This window comes from Schistosoma haematobium, chromosome 2, assembly GCF_000699445.3.
Source record: "Schistosoma haematobium chromosome 2, whole genome shotgun sequence".
Classification (NCBI taxonomy): domain Eukaryota; kingdom Metazoa; phylum Platyhelminthes; class Trematoda; order Strigeidida; family Schistosomatidae; genus Schistosoma; species Schistosoma haematobium.
The window spans coordinates 3,452,695-3,478,155 of NC_067197.1; the positions used below are offsets into that span (position 1 = coordinate 3,452,695).

At 34.6% G+C, this 25,461-nt stretch overlaps 1 protein-coding gene across 1 annotated transcript in view; it reads left to right on the forward strand.

The window, feature by feature from the left end:
* Positions 1 to 3,669: 3,669 nt before the first annotated feature.
* Positions 3,670 to 25,461, forward strand: part of MS3_00010719 (uncharacterized protein) — a gene marked incomplete at both ends in the record, with an annotated part of 55,936 nt that continues 34,144 nt past the window's right edge. Inside the window, 8 exons of the mRNA XM_051219113.1 lie at positions 3,670 to 3,728; positions 4,778 to 4,890; positions 12,558 to 12,663; positions 17,440 to 17,517; positions 18,666 to 18,844; positions 20,589 to 20,645; positions 21,389 to 21,564; positions 22,342 to 22,545. Coding sequence (XP_051067283.1) covers positions 3,670 to 3,728; positions 4,778 to 4,890; positions 12,558 to 12,663; positions 17,440 to 17,517; positions 18,666 to 18,844; positions 20,589 to 20,645; positions 21,389 to 21,564; positions 22,342 to 22,545 — 972 coding nt within the window. The remainder of the gene's footprint in view (positions 3,729 to 4,777; positions 4,891 to 12,557; positions 12,664 to 17,439; positions 17,518 to 18,665; positions 18,845 to 20,588; positions 20,646 to 21,388; positions 21,565 to 22,341; positions 22,546 to 25,461) is intronic.

The following is a 25,461-nucleotide window of genomic DNA, read 5'->3' on the forward strand; positions in this document are numbered from 1 at the left end:
AGAGGCTGAAGATATTCTAAATCCACTTCATGGTTCTTAAGTTTTCTCGAAAGTTGATATAAAAGATGCTTATCTTCAAATCCCTTTGGATCAATCTTCATCTATTTTGACGACAATTAATTCAGCTTTTGGTCTGTTAAAATACAATTTCCTTCCATTTGGTCTAAGTTGTTCTCCAGCCATATTTCAGGAAGTTATGAATAAAGTAGTTAGTGATCTTGAGGGTGTTTACGTTTATATGGATGAACTCATTGTTCATGGTCCCAATATAGTAGTTCATGACCAGAGACTTATTGCCCTATTGCCCCGTTTGTATGAGAAGAATATTAAGGTGAATCCAAATAAGTGTTCATTTTGTATACCTCGTTTTGAATGCCTTGGACACCTAGTTGATGGTAGTGGTATTAGACCAGATATAAAACGACTAGCTTCACTGACAAATGCACCGTCTTTAAAAAATCCTACTGAATTACGTTCACTAATGGATGCTCTTCAATACTATTCCCGTTTTATTCCTAATTCTTCTTGTCGTGCAAATTGTTTATTTAATATTTTGACATCCAATTCATTCAAATGCGGTGAGGAACAAGAGTTATGCTTACGAAGTCTATCAAAGTTTCTTCAAAGTGATGCTGTTCTTCAAAACTACTCTCCTAGTGTACATTCTGTGCTTATTATTGATGAATCGCCTTTGGATATTGGCGCAGTTTTGGAGCAGGAATGTAGACCAGTTATTTGTGTTTCACGCAAACTTACTGTTACTGAACAAGGTTATTCACAGACTCAGCGAGAAGCATTAGCTGTGTTTTGGGCTGTTAAAAGACTTCATAAATACTTATTCGGAACAATTCAATATACTCACTGATGATGAAGTTTTAATGTTTATTTGTCATCCTGAAAAATCCTTAACAAGTTCATCAGCTGCTATGTTTCAACGATGGAGTGTTGCTTTGTGTGCCTAAGACTATGCAGTTCAGCACAGGAGTGTCAAACGAATTCAACGCGTCGACTACATTTCTCGACAATCAATACAAGACGGACCTGTTTATACTCCATACTGTTTGTTAGTGTAATCTTTAACAGTGAGATGTCCAAATCTCATTAGTGAAACTCGTAGATACTTTAGGTGTATACTCAGTGCTATACGGAAAGGCTGGACTGCTTATTCGAAACGTAGATTTCCTGTTTATTTATCAAAGCGGGATTAGCTGGCATTTTGAGGTATTTTGTGTCCAAATGATCGTGTTGTTATTCCTCCTTTATTGCCTAAATCTGTCGTTGAAGATCTTCATACTGGTCATGTAGGTGTTGAGAAAATAAAGTCCTTGGTAAGGCTCACATGTTGGTGGCCAGAGATAAATGCAGATATATTTCGTACAGCAAACAATTGTGAGAAATGTCACCAGTTGAAAAATCATCCTTCGAAGTGGACTCCATGGCCAGTATCATCTGAGGCCTGGCATAGAACTTATGCAGACTAATGTGGTCCGATTCTTGGCAAATACTGTGCACTTGTAGTCATTGATTCTTCTTCAAAGTGGCCTGAATTTTTTTCACGACACCAGAATCCAAGCATTAGGAAAAATATCTAGTCGAGAAGGGGTTCCCACGGTGCTAGTGACCGATACTGGCCCTCATTTCGCTGCGGATGCAGTTACTACCTGGTTGAATGGTATAGGGTGCAGACATTCGTTTATTGCTCCCAGACATCCTTGTCCTAATGCTCAAGCAGAAAAGTTTGTCAGGACATTGCAAACTGCTATTGATTCTATTGCCGCCTGGACATTTAATGAGCTGGAGAGGGGAGTAGATGCGTTTCTATCGCAGTATAGAAATGCCAGACGTGTTGAAAGAGACTCTGTCAAATCTATCAAAAGGAAGAATTCTTTCGTCCAATATGAGGTGTTTGGAGTCCGCAGAAGTTACATGTTATCGTGGAAATGATCTTCGACCAGCCAAGGGGATCGCGGTGAAGAACGTCGGGAAATCTATGGTGCGTATTCAGGGTATCAATGACTTAAGTAAACACAACCGACATGTTGATCAAATACAGTTCCAGGAACCAGGTGAGTCTGTTCGGTTGTTAATTATAATGCTAATGAGCATATTCTAGATCATACAGGGTCTACATCCAATACACGGTCGGACAGACACAAGAAGAATTTAAGAACAAGACATACAATCAGCTACAGACACTTAGACTCCAATTTAAGCTGTGGCGGATGTGGTGTTTGTATAAACTAACATACGTTATCGCTTATCTAGTTCTTTGTGATCCAATCGCGTTATTTCTAGGATTCTTAGATTGTACTATAGTTCGTATACCTCTAATTATCAGAAAAACAGTAGTGGGTGCGTAGCAGCGATATACCTACGATCTTGCTCAATTGCACATCAAGTGTACACTCACGAGTTCAATCATAATGAATCTGTAAGGTGCTCAATAAGATTGTCTAAAACTTCGAGGTGTCTTGATGGTTACGTCTACAGGAAGCTCACTGATGGCATACAGTACAACAATCACATGACGAAAAGATTATTTCACTCTACTTGTCTGGACTGCATTCATATCCTGACTCCATGAAATTCAGTTTTCTCATGGTCGATGTTGCTGAACATACGTACACTGAAGGTGATAAATCTACTGAAGCTTGATTCCTTGACCTCATTGAAGTTCTTGGATTATTTTAGAATGTGAAGTTAGCAACTCGTTGGAGAAAAAGTCAGACTCCGTCAATCTTAGACTGCATATTTAAAAACGAAGAATTCTTAAATGAAAATTCCTCAATATTGGTTCTTCGTCTTTGTGGCAACCTCTCACGGCAACGACAAGCAACCTGCAGCGATAAAGAATCTCATTCGTCGGTTTCAGTAGGCAAAAGTCCTGTATAGCCAAATTTTACTGACCGCAGTGTACAGATGGACAAGCACCCTTAATTGCAAGGGGAAGATTAACGTCACATACCTTGACTTCTCGAAGGCCTTTTATTTGACAAATTATGTGTCTCATCAATAAGCTCAAACGATTAAGCACCAAGCCATTGACGTTGGAGTGGGTTACTTCACACCTAAATAATCAACTTTTTGAAAGCGAGTTAGATCTCATTCTTTCTCAGAATATGGAATGTTATAGGATGTTCCCCCAAGTTTCAATACTCGTAACTCTTGTTTTCTTAAGTTCTATAAACGACTTTACTCAGCAGGAGACATGCGATTTATCACTTTTCCACGTTGATGTGAAAATCTGGAGGTAAATTTGCAATTAAGATGATAAACTGACTTTTAAGGAGAATCGAACTCGACTTCAAAGCTGGGCGGACAACAACTGACTTACTTTTAACACTGAAAAGTATGAAGTGGTCGACCTGTGATATGTCGTAGACTAGGAATACAACTTGGTAACTCCACTCTAGAAGTATCCAAGGTTGTGTTTGTACTCTATGATCTGAATTCATATGCCAATTTTAACATAAATGCTTATCGAGCAATAAAGTTTTGAGTTAATGTACCTTTTAGAACAATTCAATAACTGTTCTAAAAAATCTTTAACAAGAACGTCCATATATTTGATTTTCAAACTTGAATTTCAACTTATGTATTTGTTGTACTGTATCCATAAGGAGTTCATGAAGCAACCTTGCCAAGGCACACTTTCAAAGGTGTTTCAGGATGAGCGAGAGTGATGCTCTTTTCGATGACGTATATGAGCTTCATGAAATTATTGGAAAGTAATTTCAAAGATCATGGTGTTTTAACTTTTTCCGCAGGAATCAGCTCGTGTTTTTCTAATGAAACGAGGAATAATTTGAATTTTACAAACGTTATGTAGTGTAGCTTTATTTTGGAAGCGCTGATGATAACCAAAACTCTGTGAAGTTTCTTTTTGTTTCATTTTTGTGCTCTTAGTTTCATCGACACAATTTCGGTACGACTTAAGAAAAATTTGCGATCTTGACATTTAGCCAATTTCCTTATTTCGGGGAAATTGTTGTCCCTTTTGGATAAACCTTGGGGAAGCCTTAATATAAAACTTTTAAGAAATCTTTGGAAAGTGGGACAGAACCCCCAAAGTTTTCGAAAGTCCTGGAAAATATCCAAAATGTTTGGGGAATATTTTGTTTTCTTCAATATTTCCCTATAATTTTATAACACTGAGGTTTTCCTCGTTATTTTAGGAAACTTTGGAAGAAACTGCCAGTCGTTTCACGATTTTGGGGAAAACCCAAAAATTTTCCAGAAATTCCCCAAATTTTCCTCAAAATAGGGAGATTGGTTATGACTTTGCAATTTCTTTATAAACTTAAGAAATATAAATTTGTGCACACACCTGTCTCCATTGTTACGTCTAAGAAACGTAATTAGGTGTGTCTTGTGCGTCACTCATTGCGACTGGAATAAAGTTGGGGAAATTTTGGGATTTTCCCCCAAAGTCGTAATAAATATGGTAGTTTACCCCAAAGTTTGTGAAAAGTTTAGGGAAAAACCCCACAGCCTTATTAGGTTCTGTGGAAATTGTCCGAATTACCATTTCAGGACTAAACATCTAGATTGAACAATGATTGTTCAATGATCTCACTGTATATGATCGTTAGGTCGAGGTCTTCTGTACCCAAATACATGCAAACTACAGTCGATCATACCTCATGTTTCCTTTAAAACAGACTAATCTATGTACATAGCAATGTTGGGAAAGAGGTGTATAGTTCATTATTCTAAGCAGCTCATTTTCGTGTTTTACCCTTTTATTAATCACTATATTTTGTCACATTTTTTTCAGAGGGCCTTTCAGCGTTATACGACGATGTACTCGTAGGGATACTGGTACTGAGTATGCAGTTAAAATAGTTGATGTTGTAAAGTTTACAAGTAGTCCAGGACTTTCTACAGCAGGTAACTACTTTTCAACAATATCTTGGTTAAAATATGCAGTAGTTAATCTGATATTTGAAATTATAGATTAGACTAAGCTGGGAAAAAACGTGAAGATCGACTGTTAGTTGGTTTCTTGTCTTATCGCCGGTTGGAAATAAGAAAATACTTATGTTGAGATAATGGACTAAAGTTTTAGAGGAAGATGTGAAATGAATGTGTTTGCCAATAAGACCGGTTAAAAACGATGCTATTCGACGTTTCCAGTCATTGATCCTTGTTTTTGCGCCGAGTTCAATCAGTTCATCAGTATTTACATTTGTGACTTTAGCTTCAAACTTCAATGCGTTACTCTTCTACGTTATTAGGTCTAGATAGCCATCAGCTGGTTCAGTGGATGTAATAATATTTTTGAGGGTCTTTATTTTTCCATTGTTAATATTCAAGATTTTATTTCATCTGTCTCTGTTAACGTACATGAACTACAAGTGGATGACTCATTACTGTTCATAGATACAAGTTTTATTGTATTTTTGAGTTATGGTTATCTCGAGAGTGCAGGACGAGGATTTCATCTTAACATTCTATTTCTGAACGTCGACAACGGGGAAATTTACATTTTTTATAGTAGATAATAAATGAAGATTTATCGTTAGTAACCTCCTCCTCAGACTTTAGAGTGATTAATCCATAAATATTCTATCACGATATCTAGTGTAAGATATATACCCATAAAAGTTTTGAGTGAACTAATTCTAAAATTTTGTATCGTTTTTTGGGATTAATTTCACTGAAATATTGAATGCACTTATGTAAAAACACATTTTGAAAGGATAATTTCACTAGGTAATATTCGGCCATGTACATACGTTCAAACTTTATTGCAAAATAAAAATTAACTTACATCGAGTGAATCCTTACAAATTCTTCTTACACCTTATTCACAGGTAATTAGTTTCAAAATCAATTTTCACGATTCTTATGGAGAAGCTATGATTAACTGAGTCGTCATATCTGATCTAAAGAAGTTATCAATTGACTGATTGGAAGAATATTTTGATGTATTAAGAATTAATCACAAGTGAAAATATAGAGCTTTTGATTGAGGATCAGTAGCTAGAGAGCAGCAACGAGGTTGATAACCCTGCTAGAGTTATGAGTGAAAACCGTACTTAGATTTCATAACATAGGAATTAAACAACTCTATCGTTCTCAATGGTTCTTTAGTTTTGGTCTATTTGTATCGATGGCTACTGTTATAACTTGTGGCCTGTGTACCTTGTTAATTTATAACGTAATGATACCGCCAATTAAAGAACAGTGAGTTATCGATCGGACCAATGACTCGTGAAAGCCCGTACAAGCAGTCTAGAGTTCCTATCGGTCCTGCTTACCGCCCAGCCCAGCCTGTTAAGTCCAGAACAGTAATCTCATCCTCTGAAATATGAACCATGTAATTCAAACATACTGGGCTTATATACCAACAAGGCAGACTACATTGTACCACAAAATAGGAAACAACATTTGTACAAGAATTAGCCAAATGTGGCTGTGAATAAGGGAGATAGTAATTGATAGACATAGTATAACTCAAGAATGGTAAATCGTATAATAACAGTTCATTGATTGAAATAAAGCTTATGATAAGAGAAACACGAATATGAATAGTTTAGTCATTTAACAGTTATACGATAAAAATTTACGCATAGTACTAGTCCATAAATGGGTTCCAAAGTTACCATTCGTTATTCTCATCGTCATATAACAACTATATTCGAAATAAGTTTTATTCAGGTTTTTAATCAAGGGATCAAATGCTTACATATTGCTTACACATTGCAAGAAGAATATATGAAAAAACCGAAGAGCTTACTACTATAAAATAAGTATTCTTGTAATTTCTTTTTATAAAGAAGTCTTATATATTCAAATATAGAACGAGAAGACAAATGGTCTCCAAAGTTAAATCAACAGTATTTTAAATGCTAAAATGTAGAAGCAATATACCTACTATTATTCCAAAGTTGCGTCTAGTATAGCCGAAGTGCGCGCTAGTTTCTCAACCAAACCATTTATCATTATTAATTGCAACTCACAATAGTTGCAATATGTGGTCGTACACTATGGATGTACACAAACCCAGAAATCATGTATTTAAATAACTTCACATTAATTCATTTTGCATTGGATGTTTGAATCCTCGCATTGACTCTTATTGGCATATATACATCCTGTGTAGATTACCTCGATATTGCCTTAAGTTACAAGCATTATAAACAGGGATGGATAGTGGCTAAGAAAGGAATCTAGGACGCGCGTTTTGTCCTATTTCGAACTTTTCAGCTGTTTATAATGCTTGTAATTTAAAATCATATCAAAAGGATACTCTCAGTATCCACATATACCAATAGGAGACTGATAAGTGACAGACATAGATAACAATGATAAAATTAAAACAACTAACACACGATAAATTAAAGTTAAGGCGATTGCACAAGCTAGTGGCTATCTTGACTTGGTAGCTAAGTGTATAACGCGTTATGGCGTTTTCAGTGAACGGTATTGAGTTCAAATTTTGTATCGAACATCAACTCTAAACTGTAAGTACATCGATATAAATAGTCCTACATACGACAAAACGTGCATCCTCGATTCCACTGCTAGTCACTATCCATCTTTGCTTATAACACTATCAACATTAGTTCTAATTCTTTTCAATCTATACATAACACCAAATGATTCATTAAAAGAATCATGAATGTGTTATACTGTCTTTCTTAGACATTATTATAGAAACATATGTTTGCTCAAATATCGTTTGTTTTTTTTATTTCCTTCTATTGGATATTAAGTAATAAGTATTGAACCCACATTTTTTTCTTTTAATAATTGACAATTTGTTACTCTAACCTTAGGTTTTATTAAAATTATATCGTCACAACAATTTCTTCATTGAATGATTTCAATGGATATCTTAATTCCTATCTGTAAGGTTTTGTAAACGTACAAATGTGAGTGTATGTATCTTTATATATGTCTAACGATCGAAACTATCTATTTACCTTATTTCCCCCCCCCTCATTTATAACTTCTTTTTTTCCCCTTATATATTCGTGTGTATCGTTGGAAAAACGTCGGTCAATTTGTTTTTTTTTTATTTTTAAGTGGAACTTTTTTTTCTCCTTTCCCATTTTCTAAAATATTAAATTAATGCTTAAATATGGTTACTATCGTTGTCTATCTACCTGTCTATCTTACACTCATTTTCTTATTTATAATTTCATTCATACACACATATAGACACATATACATCCATCCATGTGCACAGCACCAATGAGATGAAAAAAAAAACAGAAAGAAAATGTGAGAAGAAGAAATCCTCTCTTTTGACTAAAAGATTTAGTTCGATTTTTACTTACTATTACCATTAAGTTAATTTATTGAGTTTTTATATGAAAGTAATGAACTGGAACGTAAAAAAGAATAAGTTTTATTATTGTTTTCAGCCTAAATAAGTAACAGTTATTAGAAAAATCTATTTTGATCATTATACATAGTTGAATAATAATTACTGACATTACAATTTTGTTTATACTAGGAGAATTTTCTCGATCTGATACATCATTTTCATTGTTATCAGTGATATCGATTATAGAAGGATTGAATAATTATGATTTATTGGTCTAGTCTAGCCTCTTGCGTAGGAGGTCTATTCCACATTGGAATGCGGCAAAATCAAGAGATGCAGTCATATGGTAACCGAAGACCAAAATAGGTTTACTCACTATTCACCCTCTCAGGATCCTGGAGCCTATGTACATCAATAGTTTGGAAATAAGGTTTCTTCCACCGCCCTGGGTAGATCTTCCATGTCTACCAAACCAGCTCAAGCACCGAATTTTATCTAATTGTCATCTCACCATCATAGAAAACGTTACCATGTGAAGATAGTAACTAGGACTGTCTTGATAGAGGTTATATACTCATGGAAACAGAAGAGCATTTAGTGAAGTAGAATAGGCTCTTCTCATCCTCAGGTGTTTCAGAACATTTGGAGACACTGAAATTGATTTTAAGTCATGCCAGTTTGTTTTTACAACCACTGATTTCCATCTTAATGACCCAACCTACCGTTTTACCCTACAAAACTTAAACTAGTAGTTGCCAACTTCAAAAAGAAGTATCATAGGTTGTTCTGTCGATAATTAGACTTCTTCATTACTAATCTACTTTGATTTCAACATCTTCCATCTGAAAATTCCTAAGACGATGAAAGATCACAAGCTGACCAACTTGCATGAAACTTATCATCTAATATGAACGTCGCTTCGTCCGTGATATTATTATACTCGATGAACTGCAGTAACATTGAAAACCTTGCATATTGACTCACCAATTCAAGGGATTATACCAAGGGATGGTAAAGTCGAAGTCAAACTAATTCTGGATTGAAATCATGAACTGATTGTTGTTAGACCACCATTGAGGACCTAGAAGTACTGAATGACTGTTCCGTCCTATGGTTAGACTTCTCAGAAGTGCGCGGATCGGTTGAAATTAGACATTAACACCATTAGATGCTGACTCAGTGGTCTAGTGGTTAAGCGTTGGCGAGCGAGACAAAAGGTCCTGAGTTCGAATCCCGTGAACGGGGTCGTGGATGCGCACTGCTGAGGAGTCTCACAATAGGAAGAAATAGTCATCTGGTGCTTCCAGGTTTTTAATAGTGATCTAACATCAGTCGGTTCATGATCTTTATCAAAAACTTAACAATCTCCACAACCCTATACTGATAAAAGCAATTCATGGAATCGTTAAAAAAAATACTATGTTGATAAGTTTTAAAAAACCTACGGTTAGTAGTATAGGACTTGACCGATTTTATTAACAACATGAAATGTTTACGTAAAAGTGCTTTAATTACAGTTAACACACTGAAATTAATGAATATTAACTAGTGCAATTTAATGTTGATAACCTGCTTCTTGTTTATGATGTCAAGGAAATTGTTGAATTGATTAGTTTATACTTATGGGTTATTGACATAGATTTTTAGTTATCAAGCTTTTAAAACATAAATTCTAACATATATAACCTCATTGTGTATATCAAAGAAATCATAGTTATTTAAAAAAGTTGTACAGTCAAGATAGATACATAAAACCTTAACAAGTTAATCCTTGTAGCTATGTAAAGCTTAAATGTAAACAAGTTATTCTTATATGTAATTCTTTATTTATTTGAAATCCTATACATTGTAAATCCTATTTCATATCCTTCTGAATCCTGAACATTACAATCAGTTCACTATTCATTTCATTTCCAGACCAATAGTTATAAAAAATACCGTTAGGAAAAAGAAAGGCGATCCTATGATATTAATTTAGTCCACTATGTTACACACTCAGATAGAACAATTGTAGATTTGTTTATATACACTTAATTAACCATATATATAAGAATCTATAGTTTGTGATATATGTAACAGGACTACTTTACAATTCAACTAAATAAAAACAACAATAACAACAATTATAAACTCTAATTTACAGTGTCTAGTATTCTAATAATTGAAAATATACATAAACACTGAACAACGTATATCGTCCAGTAATATCATTGATAATGCACTATTACTTAATTACTTACGCCTGTTACTCCTCGTGGAGGAGCATAGGCCGCTCTTCTAGAGTTACTACCGGTCCTAAGCCCGGATAAAGGAGAAGGGTTGGGCATGGGGTTAGCGACCCCATCCCGTAGAAAACTAACTCGCTAAAAAACGCTAACCTGAAAAATAATTGATAATACACTAAAGAACATATATACATGTTAATCGAATAATTAGGTATGACTTTCATAATCAACTTCTAGAATTCAATTTCTCCAAACGGGAATATTAGTTTTTATTCAAACAGTTTAGGAATTTAAAAATTGCCTAGTTAAAAAATTCTTTCCCTTTCGTTCTGTTTGATATTCATTGCTAGCCATTATCTGTCTTTGCTTAAAAAGCTTATGACTTAAGGCTATATCGAGGCAACCCGCACAGGATGCTTATATGCCTATTAGTGACTGATCAATTACAGTCTTAAATAACAATTGGAAGATGCAAATAAAACAACACTAAGTGAATTTGATTTATAGTTGTTTGGAAATTCATTAGTCACAATATATTTTCAGAAAGTAGAGTTTTTTGAGACGGTGGAGAAGATTTGTAGTTCAGCTGAAGTAGAGTTTTTCTTTAAACGGTTTGATTAAAGTATAAAGAAATATTTGTTCGTTTACGATTTATGAAATTTCATTAAAGCATATACAGTCGAGACTTAATTAAGTTCGTTGATGGGTGGTTCAGTTTTAAGTGTTCCTTGTAGTATGTGGTTGCCAACACCTTGGTACGATACTTCTCCTTAAGGTACATGAAAAGAAAAGTGGATTAATACTGATCTATGTGATTTGGAAGTGTAATCACTGATTTCAAGGGACAACTGATTAAGACCGGTCATACATGAATTCGTAGTGAGTTCTTGATGTGTTATTTTCTTACTTTCAAGATCTTACTGTCAGCAGTGAAAATCTGTGGACGAAGTTACATGTAGCAACTTCGGTACCGATCTTTCCTGACTCCATCTTTCCGTTGTGAGGAAGAAAAATCACTACTGATGTTTTTTTGTTTGAGGATACCTTAATTTCTCCACATTATAAAATACAACCAGCAGTACGACTTCTCCTTTGAGCCTTAAGTTGATGCTTTTAGTCTTACCATACTACAACCAAGCTGATAGGTAAGGTAGGGTGTAAACGAATAAATGTTCCAGCCAATATATCCCAACTGGATCACCACCATGTCAACGCAGCAGCTACAGGCATGTATATAGTTCAGTTGCTTGATAAAGTAAACATATAATAACAATATAAATCCAAATACGAAAATAGACCTAAAGATCCTGACTTTGATTCCTGTATTTGGTATTGGATGGGCGTTGATGAAGTTTGTTATGGAATCAAGCTATGAATGATCATATAATTCTAAATTTCGAAAAAAAACTTTCTTGATGTATGTCAATTGAAAAGGAAAGCAGTTCTAAGCACTTTAAAAGAATCGACTTGCTATTGTTTTACTTATATCTCCCCACTGTTATTTGGAACTGCAATTGATCAGTCAATTATTGGCATATGTGCATCTTGTGCGGATTGCCTCGATATAGCCCTAAGTCACAAGCTTTTTAAGCAAAGATAGATAGTGACTAGCACTGTAATTCAGGATGCGCGTTTAATCCTATTTGGGACTCGTCAGTTGGATGTACCTGCAACTCAGAGTTGATGTTCACTCTGGGACTCGAAACCAGTACCGTTCGCTTCAAACGCTATCGCGTTATCCACTTAGTTACTAAGTCCTGACAGCCACCTTCTTGTGCAATGGGGTGAAGTTTAAATTCCCTTGGTGTTGTTTACTTATATCTTCCCATTGTTATTGAGGATTGCAATTGATCAGTCCCCTGTTTGCATATGTGCATCGTGTGCGGACGAAACGGGCGTCTTGGATTCCACTGTTAGCCACTACCCATCTTTGCTTAAAAAAACTTTAAAAGAAGGTTAAAATGTTTCTAATCTTTATATGATAGCGAAATTCTCTATTGACTATGATCATTTGTTTCTGATTAATTTTTTGTTCTCTTTCTTCATCAATTTAGACTTAAAACGTGAAGCGAGTATATGCCACTTACTGAAGCATCCACATATTGTTGAATTAGTAGAAACTTACAGTAGTGATGGAATGTTATACATGATATTTGAATAGTAAGTCTTTTTCTTCATCACTGTTTTCTTTCCTTTCGTACGGATTTTATGATGTTAAAGAGAATAAGTCAGTCAGTCGGCTATATCGTACGACCAGGCACACATACGCCATACCTCATTAGCACAACAAGATGAACACGAATTAATTAAAAAGTTAATTCAGTGGTAGATTGTGCATAAGGAAATACAGGAATAAAGAATTAGTTGGTAGACAGAAATATGTGAAGCGATTTTAATCTCATAGTTTAAAGGAAGACAAAATGTGTATACACCTATGCCAATGTGATCGATTCTGAGCCGAAGGGAATAAAATAAAATGAAACTATGATTTGATCTTTTTCAGGGTTACAAGTTAATGAACATTTAATTTAGCAATTTAAAAGTTTTCATAGAATATTCAAAAGTAAAGAAGATTGGAATGAATAATTGTCCTCAATAATTTCACCATTCTACTCTACCATTCATAATTATTGTGGAATACAAAAGCCAAAATAGGAGATGTATTAATGAATTAAACAATATTGTAAGTTTTAAAAATAAGATGTTGTACGTTTGCATCTGTTACAACTTAATTACTTCGAATATGTATCATTTGTAAGTTATAAAAGGGTAGGAGAATTGGCTGTGAGGAGTCGAGTTATATTCAATATAATAAAATAATGATAACATTGTGTAGATATAATAAGAGAGATATTGTCAAGGGGATTGTGATGAGAAATTCATGTGAACTGAGAAAAATGAATCTGTGAATTTGGAACGGGGCAGAGCAGATATAAATACAAAGAGAATTGGTAACAAGCGTTTACAATGTTTACTTACTTACTTACGCCTGTTACTCCCAATGGAGCATAGATCGCCGACCAGCATTCTCCAACTCACTCTGTCCTGGGCCTTCCTTTCTAGTTCTATCCAATTTTTGTTTGTTCTTTTCATGTCTGTCTGTCTCCGTTTCTCCACGTAATCTGTTCTTTGGTCTTCCTCTTTTCATTTGGCCTTGAGGATTTCTAGTGAGGGTTTGCCTTGTGGTGCAGTTGGATGCTTTCCTTAATGTATGTCCTATTTACTTCCAGCGCTTCTGATTTTTCCCTCCGCTGGGGTTTACAATATATAGGTTGAATATGTAGTGATCCAGTCGTGAATCAAGGTAAACATAGAGTTCGAACATTCTTCTTTTGGAAACATAAGTCAGGTCTTTTGCAGTTGCTCCCATGACTTCTGCTACGTAGATGAGTCATAATCTTGATCATTGGGGTAGATTTTTTGGGATAAAAAATCGTGAAGGCTTGATCTATTTTAATATGTCCAGTATCTATCGAGTGTGAAAGGATGGCGGTGTTAATAAATCTTGTGAAGCCTTTCTCTATTCATCACAGTAAGTGTTTACGAGCACAAGAGTAAATGTATTTGAGTACAGCTTATGTAACTATCTTCACTAGAGCAGTTGGGTTGGTAAACACATATGAGGGAGCCTATTATAGGTACTCTATCCTCAGTGGTCTAGAGGTTAAGGGTACGCGTGGGACCGAAGGTTCTTGATTCGAGTCCTGCGTACGGGATCGTGAATGCGCTCTGTTGAGGAGTTCCACGCTAGGACGAAACGGCCGTTCAGTTCTTTCAGGTTATTACTGGTGGTCTCAAATTGATTGGTTCATGATTTCAATGGCTTGTTTCACTACTCCATTTACGGAAAAAAACTGAAGTCATCTAAAGATACGTTCCTATTAATGCTTTTTCAACATCTATTTAATTGATATATTATCGGTTGTGTTATTGCTAATAAAATTAACTTTCCAAACAAATTATTCAGCAATATGTTAAAAAGAAAAACAATTTTCATTAAAATGAGTACATTCTGCTACATTGAATTCTCTTCTCTTACTTAGAATCTTTTATGTCCTAATATCAGTAGAATTTAGGACGCGTGTTTCGTTTAATTCAGAACTTGTAAGCTCAACATAAGTGTACTTCAGTGTTGATATTTACACTAAGATACGAAACTGGTACCTAAATCTTCAAGTGTTAATGTGTTATCTACTTAGCTACTACGTCCAAATTGATACTAACTGGTTCAGTATTTATGACATTTTATGTTATTATGAATTCGTTACTACAGGAGAAAATTGATATATCCACTAAGGTGTGCACTATTCCGAAAGAGACTGATCGAAATTCATTATTAAATATAAACAAAAAGAAGACGTGAATCACTATGAATAATACAATTTTCCTAAAATATTGATACGACCGGAAAAAGCTTCATTTCCATTGGGGTCTGTGTGGTCAGGATATAATTGTAGGAAAGCAGTTGTATGACTCATCTCTCTATCTAATCCGACTATCGACTAGTTAGCTTATATTCTCAATGGAACTGGCGACCTATTACCCAATTGACACACCAAGCAGTAAACAACAACCAAGGCTTTGATGCTTATTAGTCCTTGGGCTTCTTTTAACATAGTGCCTAGTCAGAAGAAGATGATAAAACAGAGATTAGTTCTATGTTGTATTCTGCTCAATAATGACTCGAAAGTTATAAGATGATATACCAAATAGTTTTAATCACACAGTAACACAATTAAAGAATTCTAATATGTACATAACACAGTCATCAGTAATACAAAACTAGAGTAATGGAGAAATAATCGACGATAAATTAAGAACCATGAGACATTATAACTATTTATAAGTCAAACGAATGCTTTTAAATAGGAATATCTAAAAATACAACATAACAACTGTCTACTAATTACACAATGAAGATGTCAATAGTAATTATTCGTGTCATAGTCTCTCCAAAGTTGTAATTTCACACCCTTATCTCCATTATAACGTATGTGTATATATAGTAATTTTATAGTTGAATTCATGAGTCAATGAAAGCTAGACCAGCATGGAAAATCTGGAAGCACTGGATGGTTGTTTCGTCCTAGCATGGGACGCCTCAGCAGTGCGCATCCACCATCTCATCTTGCGAGATTCGAACCCAGGTCCCATCAATCTCGCGCACGAACGTTTAACCTCAAGACCATTGAGCCGGCCGGTATCTAACGTTGTTAATATCTAACTTCAGCCAATCCATGAAATTCAGCGACACATCCACCATTGTCTTCATTGAGTTACTATCACACAACAGACCCGGTCGAGATCCACTGGTCACTGCTTCTCACTAGAACTCCAGGAGACCGTCACTAGTGAGAATATGATGAATATAATTACAGAGAGCTTTTGTGGATATTATAGTTTTTTAATAGTTGAATTCATGAGTCAATCGAAGCTGGACCGGTATGGATAAACACTTCTAAGGAGTCCTGTATTTGGACGAAACAGCTATCCAGTGTTTGCAGGTTTTCTATTCTGGTCTAGCCTAAACTAACTCATGAATTCAACTATTAAAAGTTACTATAATATTCACAAAAACCCTGATTATTTATGTAGTTTTAATTTAGAAAACGTTTATTTTAATTGTAAAAAAGAATTAGCTACAACTGAATTTCAGTTTAAGCAACACAATAAACTAGAATAATCAATAATATTTCAGTCATAGTTTATACATAAGAATAAAATTAAAACTGTCAGATATCACGGCGACTATATACCCATTAAATCAATCAACTTAGTTGACATTTTCTAAATTTATCTAATTTTTATAAACAGTATGTTTTTTTACATCTATATTAAATAAATTTTGTCCAGCAAGCAACAAAATAATTTCGCTTGGCATTGTTTGTTTGAATCTTCCCATTGATGTTTTTGGACTGAAATTGATCAGTCTCTTATTGGCATATGTGCATTCTATGCGTATTGCCTTGATATAGCTTTAATTTAAAAGCATTATATGCTAAGACGGATAATGGCTAGCATTGGAATCCTGGAGAAGTCCTAAATAGGAAAAAACGCGTATCCTGTATTTCACTGCTAGCTACTATCTGTTTTTGTGTGAAACGGAATAACGTTTATTTATAGATTTGTCAAGGAATTTATAATCTTGAGAATATTTTTTATGACATTTGAGATAATTAATTTTTATAATCAAAAATGTGTTTTGTGGATATTATAGTAATTTGATGGTTGAACGGTTTAGAGGTTAAGCGCTCACTTGCAAGACTGTGATATTTCTTGGGTTCGAATCTCGCGAGGCGGGATCGTGGATGCGCACTGCTGAGGAGTCTCATACTAGGGTTAAACGGCCGTTCAGTACTTCTAGATTTTCCATTGTGGTCTAGCTTCAATTGGCTCGTGAATTTCAACTATTAAAAAAATAATTACTTTTATAGAAAATATTTTAACAATATTTAGTTCTAGATAAACCTATATGATTAGTAGAAATGGATGTTATTAAAACAATCGACCATTTGACGTAAACGTTTCTTTCTGATCGATTGCAGTCCTAAATAATAATGGGAAGATACAACTAAGCAACACCAAGTGAATTTAAACTTCGCCCTATAGCACATACTGGTGGCTATTAGGACTCAGTAGCTAAGTGGATAATGTGATAGGGTTTGAAGCGAACGGTACTGGGTTCGAGTCCCAGATTGAACATCAGCTCTGAGATGCAGGTACATCCAGCTGACGAGTGGTAAATAGGATGAAGTGACGCGCGTCCTGGATTACACTGCTATCCACTGTTCATCTTTGCTTATTAGGTTTTTTGTCTAATATTGCTTGTTTGGTATGAACATTAAACCAAATCGTAGATTATCAAACTGTATTAGGCACAAGGATTAATCATAGGAAATCTAATTGCTTTATAATTATGCTTTTCTTTTCTTAAAGTATGAAAGGTGCTGATTTGGCATTTGAAATTGTGAAACGTGCAACAGCTGGCTTTGTTTATAGTGAAGCAGTGGCAAGGTTAGTATGTCATTTTGTACTTCAGTATGTTCTATACTACTAAGGGGATTAGCCCTGATTATCATTTATCTAGTTACAAAGTTATTTAGTTGTATTATCATGAATTACTCTGGCTGTATTCTTTTCTTGATGTTTTGAAGTAAATATATCTGTAATCTGAATGTAGATATTTACGTGACATTTAACATATCTGTAATGAAGTAGTGAATGTTAAGTGTTTGGTAAAAGCTGTGAACCCAAGTATTGTATTATTTACTGCTTATCAAAAAGAAATATCAACAAAATCAATGCAAGTGATACGTCCGCCTAGCATACTAATATATATCAATCTGTGTCTCTGTTAGGACCTCTCCTATTAAGATAATTGTGTCTTGATTGACTTTCTATAGAATTGAAGTACCTAAACTTTTTAATCACTGAGTAGTAACTAACGTTGTATTATTTCGCAATCGAATTTCCGTATAGCCGGTATAGACTTGATTCTAGGTAACGCAACATCATAGTGTACTTTGTGTGGCATCAGGTGGTTTTTGATGCAGTCTTAAGGAAAGCTCTTGCTCGTTTACAATCACTAGTCAAGTTCATCCTGTCTTAAGAGAACTGATATACCGCCTCATCAGCATTCTAACTAGTATCATGATCAATAACAAGTAGATCTGCTTTCTAACTATAGGATTAAAAGTTTGAGTATGATTGTGTATGCTTTAAATCACTTACACTTGACAAATTATATTAACTGTACTCTTTATAGCTGAAATGTTAAACATAGTCTTATCATCTTTTTGTGTTTGGGCATAATTGGCAGGAAAGCCTGCAGTTTGAAAGAACTGATAATTCCCGTGTGATTCGAGCCCAGGTCAACCAGTTTCCTAATCCATGATCTCACAACCAGTACATGGGGTCAGTCTCAGTCCTAGTGACTCAATGGTAATGCCTTTGAATGTGAAGCTGATTGACCCAGGTTCCAATCCCACGTGTAAATCAGTTCCCTCGAGATTTCAGACACGTCTTGATAAAGGGTATCAACTTACTCGAAACCTAGATGTAGGCCTTCCTCCCGATTACATTCTACTACTTATTATTCTAATATTTATTTATTAAGGAAACATGTATCAAAAGTTCATTCCTCTTCTATTTATGTAATTTAGTCATTATCTACGACAAATTCTAGAAGCTATACATTATTGTCATGAGAATAATATTATTCATCGTGATTTAAAACCACATTGTGTTGTCTTAGCAAGTAAAGAGAATTCAGCACCTGTAAAACTTGGCGGTTTCGGTCTAGCCATACATCTAAATTTGGATACAAATCAAGTGAATGGAGGTATGATAATATTATTTGTATTATCCTTTATAGTTTTAATACTCTTGTCATTTGTTTATATATTATATCATAAATACTTATTATAAATAGTTTTTTTATGGTAATACCTAGTTTGTCATTAAAATACTTTATCAGAAGGGGTTTTGTGGAGATTTCAAAGGAGTTCCATACTGTGAAGAAACGGCCGTCCAGTGCTTCCAGGTTTTCCATGGTGGCCTAGCTTCAATTGACTCATGATATCAACTGTTTAAATTACTACAATCTCCACAAAACCCCTTCTGATATCAATTAATTGTTAAGTTTTCCAATCATAACAGGATGGAAGTCGATCGTTTTTATTATGAGAAGTCGGCTATATTCATATGGCATATATATGCGTCGACACAAGTTGCTACATGATTTAACTACATAGAGATGAAGTTAAAATATAAGTAATCAACCAAGGTTCCGAAATAACATTATCCTTGATAGTAAGAAAACTAAACATACAAAATATGGTTGAGATCAGTAAATTTTCTCAAGTAATAAAAAGTATGAAGTAGTAATGAAAGTCAAGTTTTAGGGGAAGACAAAAAGTGAATTCATCTGCCTCACTTTAACTGGTTCTGGACTTTATCGTATGATGTCACCGAATACTCAGCACCGTCACCGCTGGTACCTCAAACATACAGGCTTCACGTGACAACACGTTTTAGGTTGACAGTTAATGACTTTATAGGCTCATCATAAGTTTTATTTTGATCTGCTCTAGCTTTCTTCGAATCTACTCATGTCAGCGTTACACGTTAATGTAGGCTGTGGTTGAATATGTGCGACACTTGTCCCGCTCATCTCATCAGTTGATTTGATATTTGTCTATACTATTCTGTTTTTAATTTCAACATTGGTCACTAACTCGTCCCACCTTTGGTGAATAATGGTGAGAAAACATGTACAATCAAGTACATGTAACCTCACTTTCAAAAACCACAACTCTTAGTCATGAAGGAAGCTGTCTCAGATTTTTGCTCAGGTTAAATTTTTGTCAAAGTTTTGTCAATTGTTATGAGAATACGATCATCGGCACTTAATTAACACAACAATCAAGAGATGAGGGGTTTGCAAAACAGCAACACCTCAAATTTTACACAACACCAAATATGATAAGAACAAAACGGTTAGTCCTTTGCAAACAGTTCTTCACTGTCTCCATAAAAGATAATCATATAACACAAAATATATCTGTGAGTAGAGCTGAAAATTAATCTTGAAGAATAATATGAACGATGAACAATAAGGTTCACTAAAAGATAGTGTAGCCCATAAATAAGAAGAAACAGTTATCCAGAAAAATAATTATTAAATAGAGAGAACTGATGCTTTCTGCGGAGCTCGAACTCATATAACGGGATTTCTTTGTTATGGACATAAATGATATACATCGAATGGTAGACTAAGATATTCGTAATAATAAGTTGTTGCTTTCAATCTTCAAAGGCATGAATAGAAGGCCAGGTGACCTGTATTAACCTTTGTGTCAATATAACGGGATGGCGAAGGTGGTCTTTTTGGTCCACTGGTTAGGTCGGTCACCTATTGAGGTTAGTTCAATTTTTAACTATGTCACCCTCCCCCACCAGAATCTACAATATTATTGCGTGACTGTTATAATTTTCTGTCATAATGCTTTGTATATTATGTTTGTCTTACTTATCCCTTTCATATTACTTCTCTGTTGTATATTAACAAAAATAAACTCATACAGATTCACCGATAACGGTTGATCAAGAAATTTTTGTTTCTCTACGTTCTGATCAGTGTGGTAAGTGAAAATATCCCCTTCCTATTTCATTATTATTATTATTATTATTATTATTATTATTATTATTATTATTATTATGACAAAATGTAGGTAAAACTGATTATTTCTTGTTTGTATTACAAATTGTGATATCAGTTGAATGACTTATTACCTTTCAGGGTATATAAATAGTGAATTCATTTTATCATAGAGCATACAAAGCGCTAGGAATATTTCGACAGTCTTCGTGATTGAAACATAAGATAATACTTTTATCCATATTGAATTGACCTCCTTTTATGCTCCATGTAATCATTATTGTTATGATTGAATATGTACGTAAGCGTTTTTGTATACTTGTGCTCTGAATTTCTATTCGTTCTTTCAACTGTTCCTGTGGTAAATTTAAATAGTAAGGTTATTATTCTTTATTGAGTATAATTACAATTATGGCCCAGTTGTTGAAGGCAATTAGTAATAAGTCACAAACTGGTACTTGTTAGCAAGGCGAAAATGCAGCAGCAGTTGACATATTTTTCTTTTTGTTTATCCTTTGATAGAATATGTAGTATGTATATTAAAATTCATTCCTTCAAAGCACAACAGAGTTGTTCCTCAATATTTTATGTAACCTATACGATGAAAATACTTGTTAGGTAAAAACTGATTTCATTTATGACGAGTGTCGATAGAAAAGCAATGCCCAACTGAAACTTCTCATATCAAACATTGTAATGATGAACTCCTATTTTCTCATACTTTAGGTCGCATTGGAACTCCACATTATATGGCTCCTGAAATGATTCGTCATGAACCATATGGAAAAGCTGTAGATGCATGGAGTTGCGGTGTTTTATTGTTTCTTCTACTTAGTGGTTCTTTACCGTTTTATGGAACACGAGATGTTTTATTTACACAAATAGTCTCTGGACGTTATCACGTATGCTCCTGTGTTTTATTTTAAAATATGCAAATATTTCCATTTTATTGTTGATTATATATATATATATATATATATATATATATATATATATATATATATATATATATATATATATATATATATATATATATATATATATATATATATATATATATATATATAAAGTCACAGAGCGCTGAACAACAGTTTTAGGTTACTGTATAGGCGCATCCAGTACTCTAAATGTGTTCAAACCTATGACGCACAGGTTTAACAGAAAGCACGATATTTTAAGGCCTTTGAATTACGTTATAATGGTCCACAAACCTAACTTCATTTAGTTCATGATAGATCACGATTACTATGCAATGTCATTGATAGTGATTCCTTGATTCTCGAACCCAAAGTTTACAGTCGTAAATGTTGATCCTGACATTTTGGTTACTTATTTTTATTCACTCGACTGGATTTAGTGTAAATAATTTAATATTTTAAACAATCGAATTCCCCCCCAAAAGCAATCGATTAAACCACTGAGCTTAGTTTTCTTTTTAGTTTCCATTTGTTAGCAATGAGTATCACCTATATAACTCAATGATAACGTCCCTAGATATGACAGGCAAGTTGAAATGGTTGCGAACCCTACAACGAATTTGATTTTCCTCAAGTTTATAGATACCGATTAAGGTTAGCATTGCTTATCGTCTAGCTCACCAGTAGAGATTTGATAATAAAGTTAGGAAATATAAAACTAACGATAGTTTGCTAGTGAATTTTTCTCTATTTTTTTTATAGCGTCAACCTCAAGTATGGAATATGATATCACCGGAAGCAAGAGATTTAGTATCACGTTTATTAGAAGTGGATCCAACACAGAGATTAACAATTGAAGAAGCTTTACGTCATCCATGGATTAGTCAAAAAGCTCGTGCATCTAAAACACATCTACATGAAACAGTTGAAGAAATGAGGCGTTTTAATGCTAGGCGCAAACTTAAGGTAATTTTATTCTGTATTTTGTGTACGATTTTTTTTACCTGTCACTTAAAAACATATACGATTCTGGATGGTGGAAAACATAAAAATAATTTGAAACTTGACGCTAATATATTTGTTCAGATAGTTACAGTTCATTACAATAGATCCATGGTTTACAGTGATTGAAGTAAATTCTTACATTGTTCGCTCTCGTTTTCGACCATAGAGCCTATGTACACCATTGGTTTCAAATCCGTGGTTCTTCCATCTTGACCAATCTGATCTGTGAACTTAAAATATACATTCCCTTGTCTAATTTTTGTAAAAACACTCCACATCACTTGAATACCATGAATTGAACTCACCCGATAAAAGGTTTAAATGAGCTGTGGTATACGAGCACTTAGACAGGGTGTTATGTCTTTGGGACAGCTGGCCAATATCACGCGCCAAATCAACAATCAAAATTCTGATTCTGATTTGGTACATTTTGCGTCTCCTTTTTCCTCGATAGCCTGGTGTGTTCAAACTCACCAATCACACTCCCGACAAGAACTGTTAATCTTGAGCCAACAGCTAAGTTCTAATAAGTTCATCACAAGCTTCTCTCTATGTCCTACCTTAAATTTAAAAGTCAACAACCAGTTTCCACTATAATTATTTATATATATTTTTATATAAAGACATACAGGAACGTATCACATCACGAACTGAAAAGTACCAAATATACCTGAACAAGCCAAAAGTGGCTCTGAATGGGAGAAAGAGTGAGTAATGGACTGATAACAAATTAAGAATAGTAAGTCGTATGACTGTAGCTAATGTGTCAACAAAAAACTTATAATAAACGGAATACATAGACACAGTAATCTTATTACTCAATAATTATACGTTAAGAATATGTGTAATAATAGTGTATCAGGAGCCTCAGCAGCAGTAGTTCTCAACATACACAAAGGGTAAAGCAAGATTCTCCGTTACCACACAGCATGCAGCCATTACATATCTGGGAAGCATCATTGATGAACACGGTGGATTTGATACATGCGCGGATCGGCAAAGCAAGAGCAACATATTTACAACTAAAGAACATCTGAAACTCAAAACAACTATCAAACAACACCAAAGTCAGAATTCTCAATACAAATGTCAACACAGTTCTACTTTAGGGGTGAGAACTTGGAGAACTACGAAAGTCATCATTCAGAAGATGCAAGTGTTTATTAACAGTTGTCCACGCAAAATACTTTGAATCCGTTGGCCAAACACTATCAGCAAAAACCTACTGTAGGAGAGAACAAACCAGATCCCAGTGGAAGAAGAAATCAGGAAGAAGCGATGGAAGTGGATAGAACACACAATAAGGAAAGCATCCAATTGCGTCACAAGGCAATTCCTCACTTGGTGTCCTCAAGGCCAATAGAAGAGAGGAAGACCAAAGTACACATTACGACGAGAAATGGAAACAGAAATGTGAAAAATGAACACAAAATTGACATATCCGAAAAAGGAGGCTCAGGACAGAGTGGGTTGGAGAATGGTAGTCGGCGTCCTATGCTCCATTGGGAGTAACAGGAGTAAGTAAGTAAGTAATAATCGTGTATAGGTTAGTTTCGAGAGTTACCATTCTGTCAATCGTCGTTCTGATATAACATTAAGGAAAATAGAGTATTCACATCCGGTCGAACACTAATCCATTTATTTTAATCCTAATTAACATTACTGATCCGAAGTAAATGTCCATTAAATGAGTTATTAACAACAAAAAATATACAAAGACGTAAGGTATCATTGTCTTGAATAATTCTACGATAATATCTGTCCTGTTATTGGTCTTGTGAATTTTGTTTTCAAATTTTATTCTCTAGGATAACATTTTTCGTTTTGTAAAGTTGCGTTTTTTTTAATATTTAGCGTTTCTTTGGCCTTATACCCAACCCTCATCCTTTATCCGGGCTTGGGAACGGCAGTAACCTAAGAGAGGCTCCAGACAAAATTAGAAAGTTTTGTTACCAGTCTATAAAATAAAATCTTGAATTAAGTCTTTTTTCCCCCTACAGATTAACTCCTTACTATAAATTCATAAAATAATTATTATTATGAACATTAAATAAATGAAAACAGGAAATGAGATTTTCTTTCAAAAAAGAGATGAAGTAGTGAAAAAGAAAAATTGGCAAGGATTAAAAATATATGAGAAAAGGAGTTTATTTTAAAGTCAAGTTTTTAGATTGTTTAAAGAAGTGAGACAAAAGATGAAATAAATACAATACACTTACATTTGGTTGAGTATTACACAGTTGGATTTAAATCCTTAGTACGTTTAGTACTTAAATGCTTAACACTGACAATTTCTTAATGGTTTTTAAACTGTCTAGGAATCTCTTAAACTTGAGGCTTAATCAATATCAGTTTAGGGATATGGAGATTATTAGGTTATTAACTGAGATCATGAACCGATTGATGCTAAACCACCATTGAAAACCTGGAAGCACTAGACGGCTGTTTTTTCTCCTGTTGTGGGACTCCTCAGCAGTACGCATTCATGATCCCGCTCTCAAGATTCGAACTCAGGGCCTTCGGTCTCGCGTGCAAACACTTAACCTCTAGACCACTGAGCCAACGTCCGACGGTGTGAGCGTGCTTCCAGGTTATCATGTGTTCACTGGTAACTAGCTTCGTGAGATAATTCTCAGAGTTCTAGTGAGAAATTGTGACCAGTGGAGCTAATCCATATCTCGTAGATATGGGTATCTACCTCAGTACAATCGGAGATGGTCGCACGATTTCGTGGATTGGTTGAGGTTAGACATTCACATCGTTGGATGCTGGCCAGCTCAGTGGTCTAGAGGTTAAATGTTCGCGCGTAAGACTAATATGTCCTGGGTTCGAATCTCGTGAGGCGGAGTCGTGGATGCGCACTTCTCAGAAGTCCCA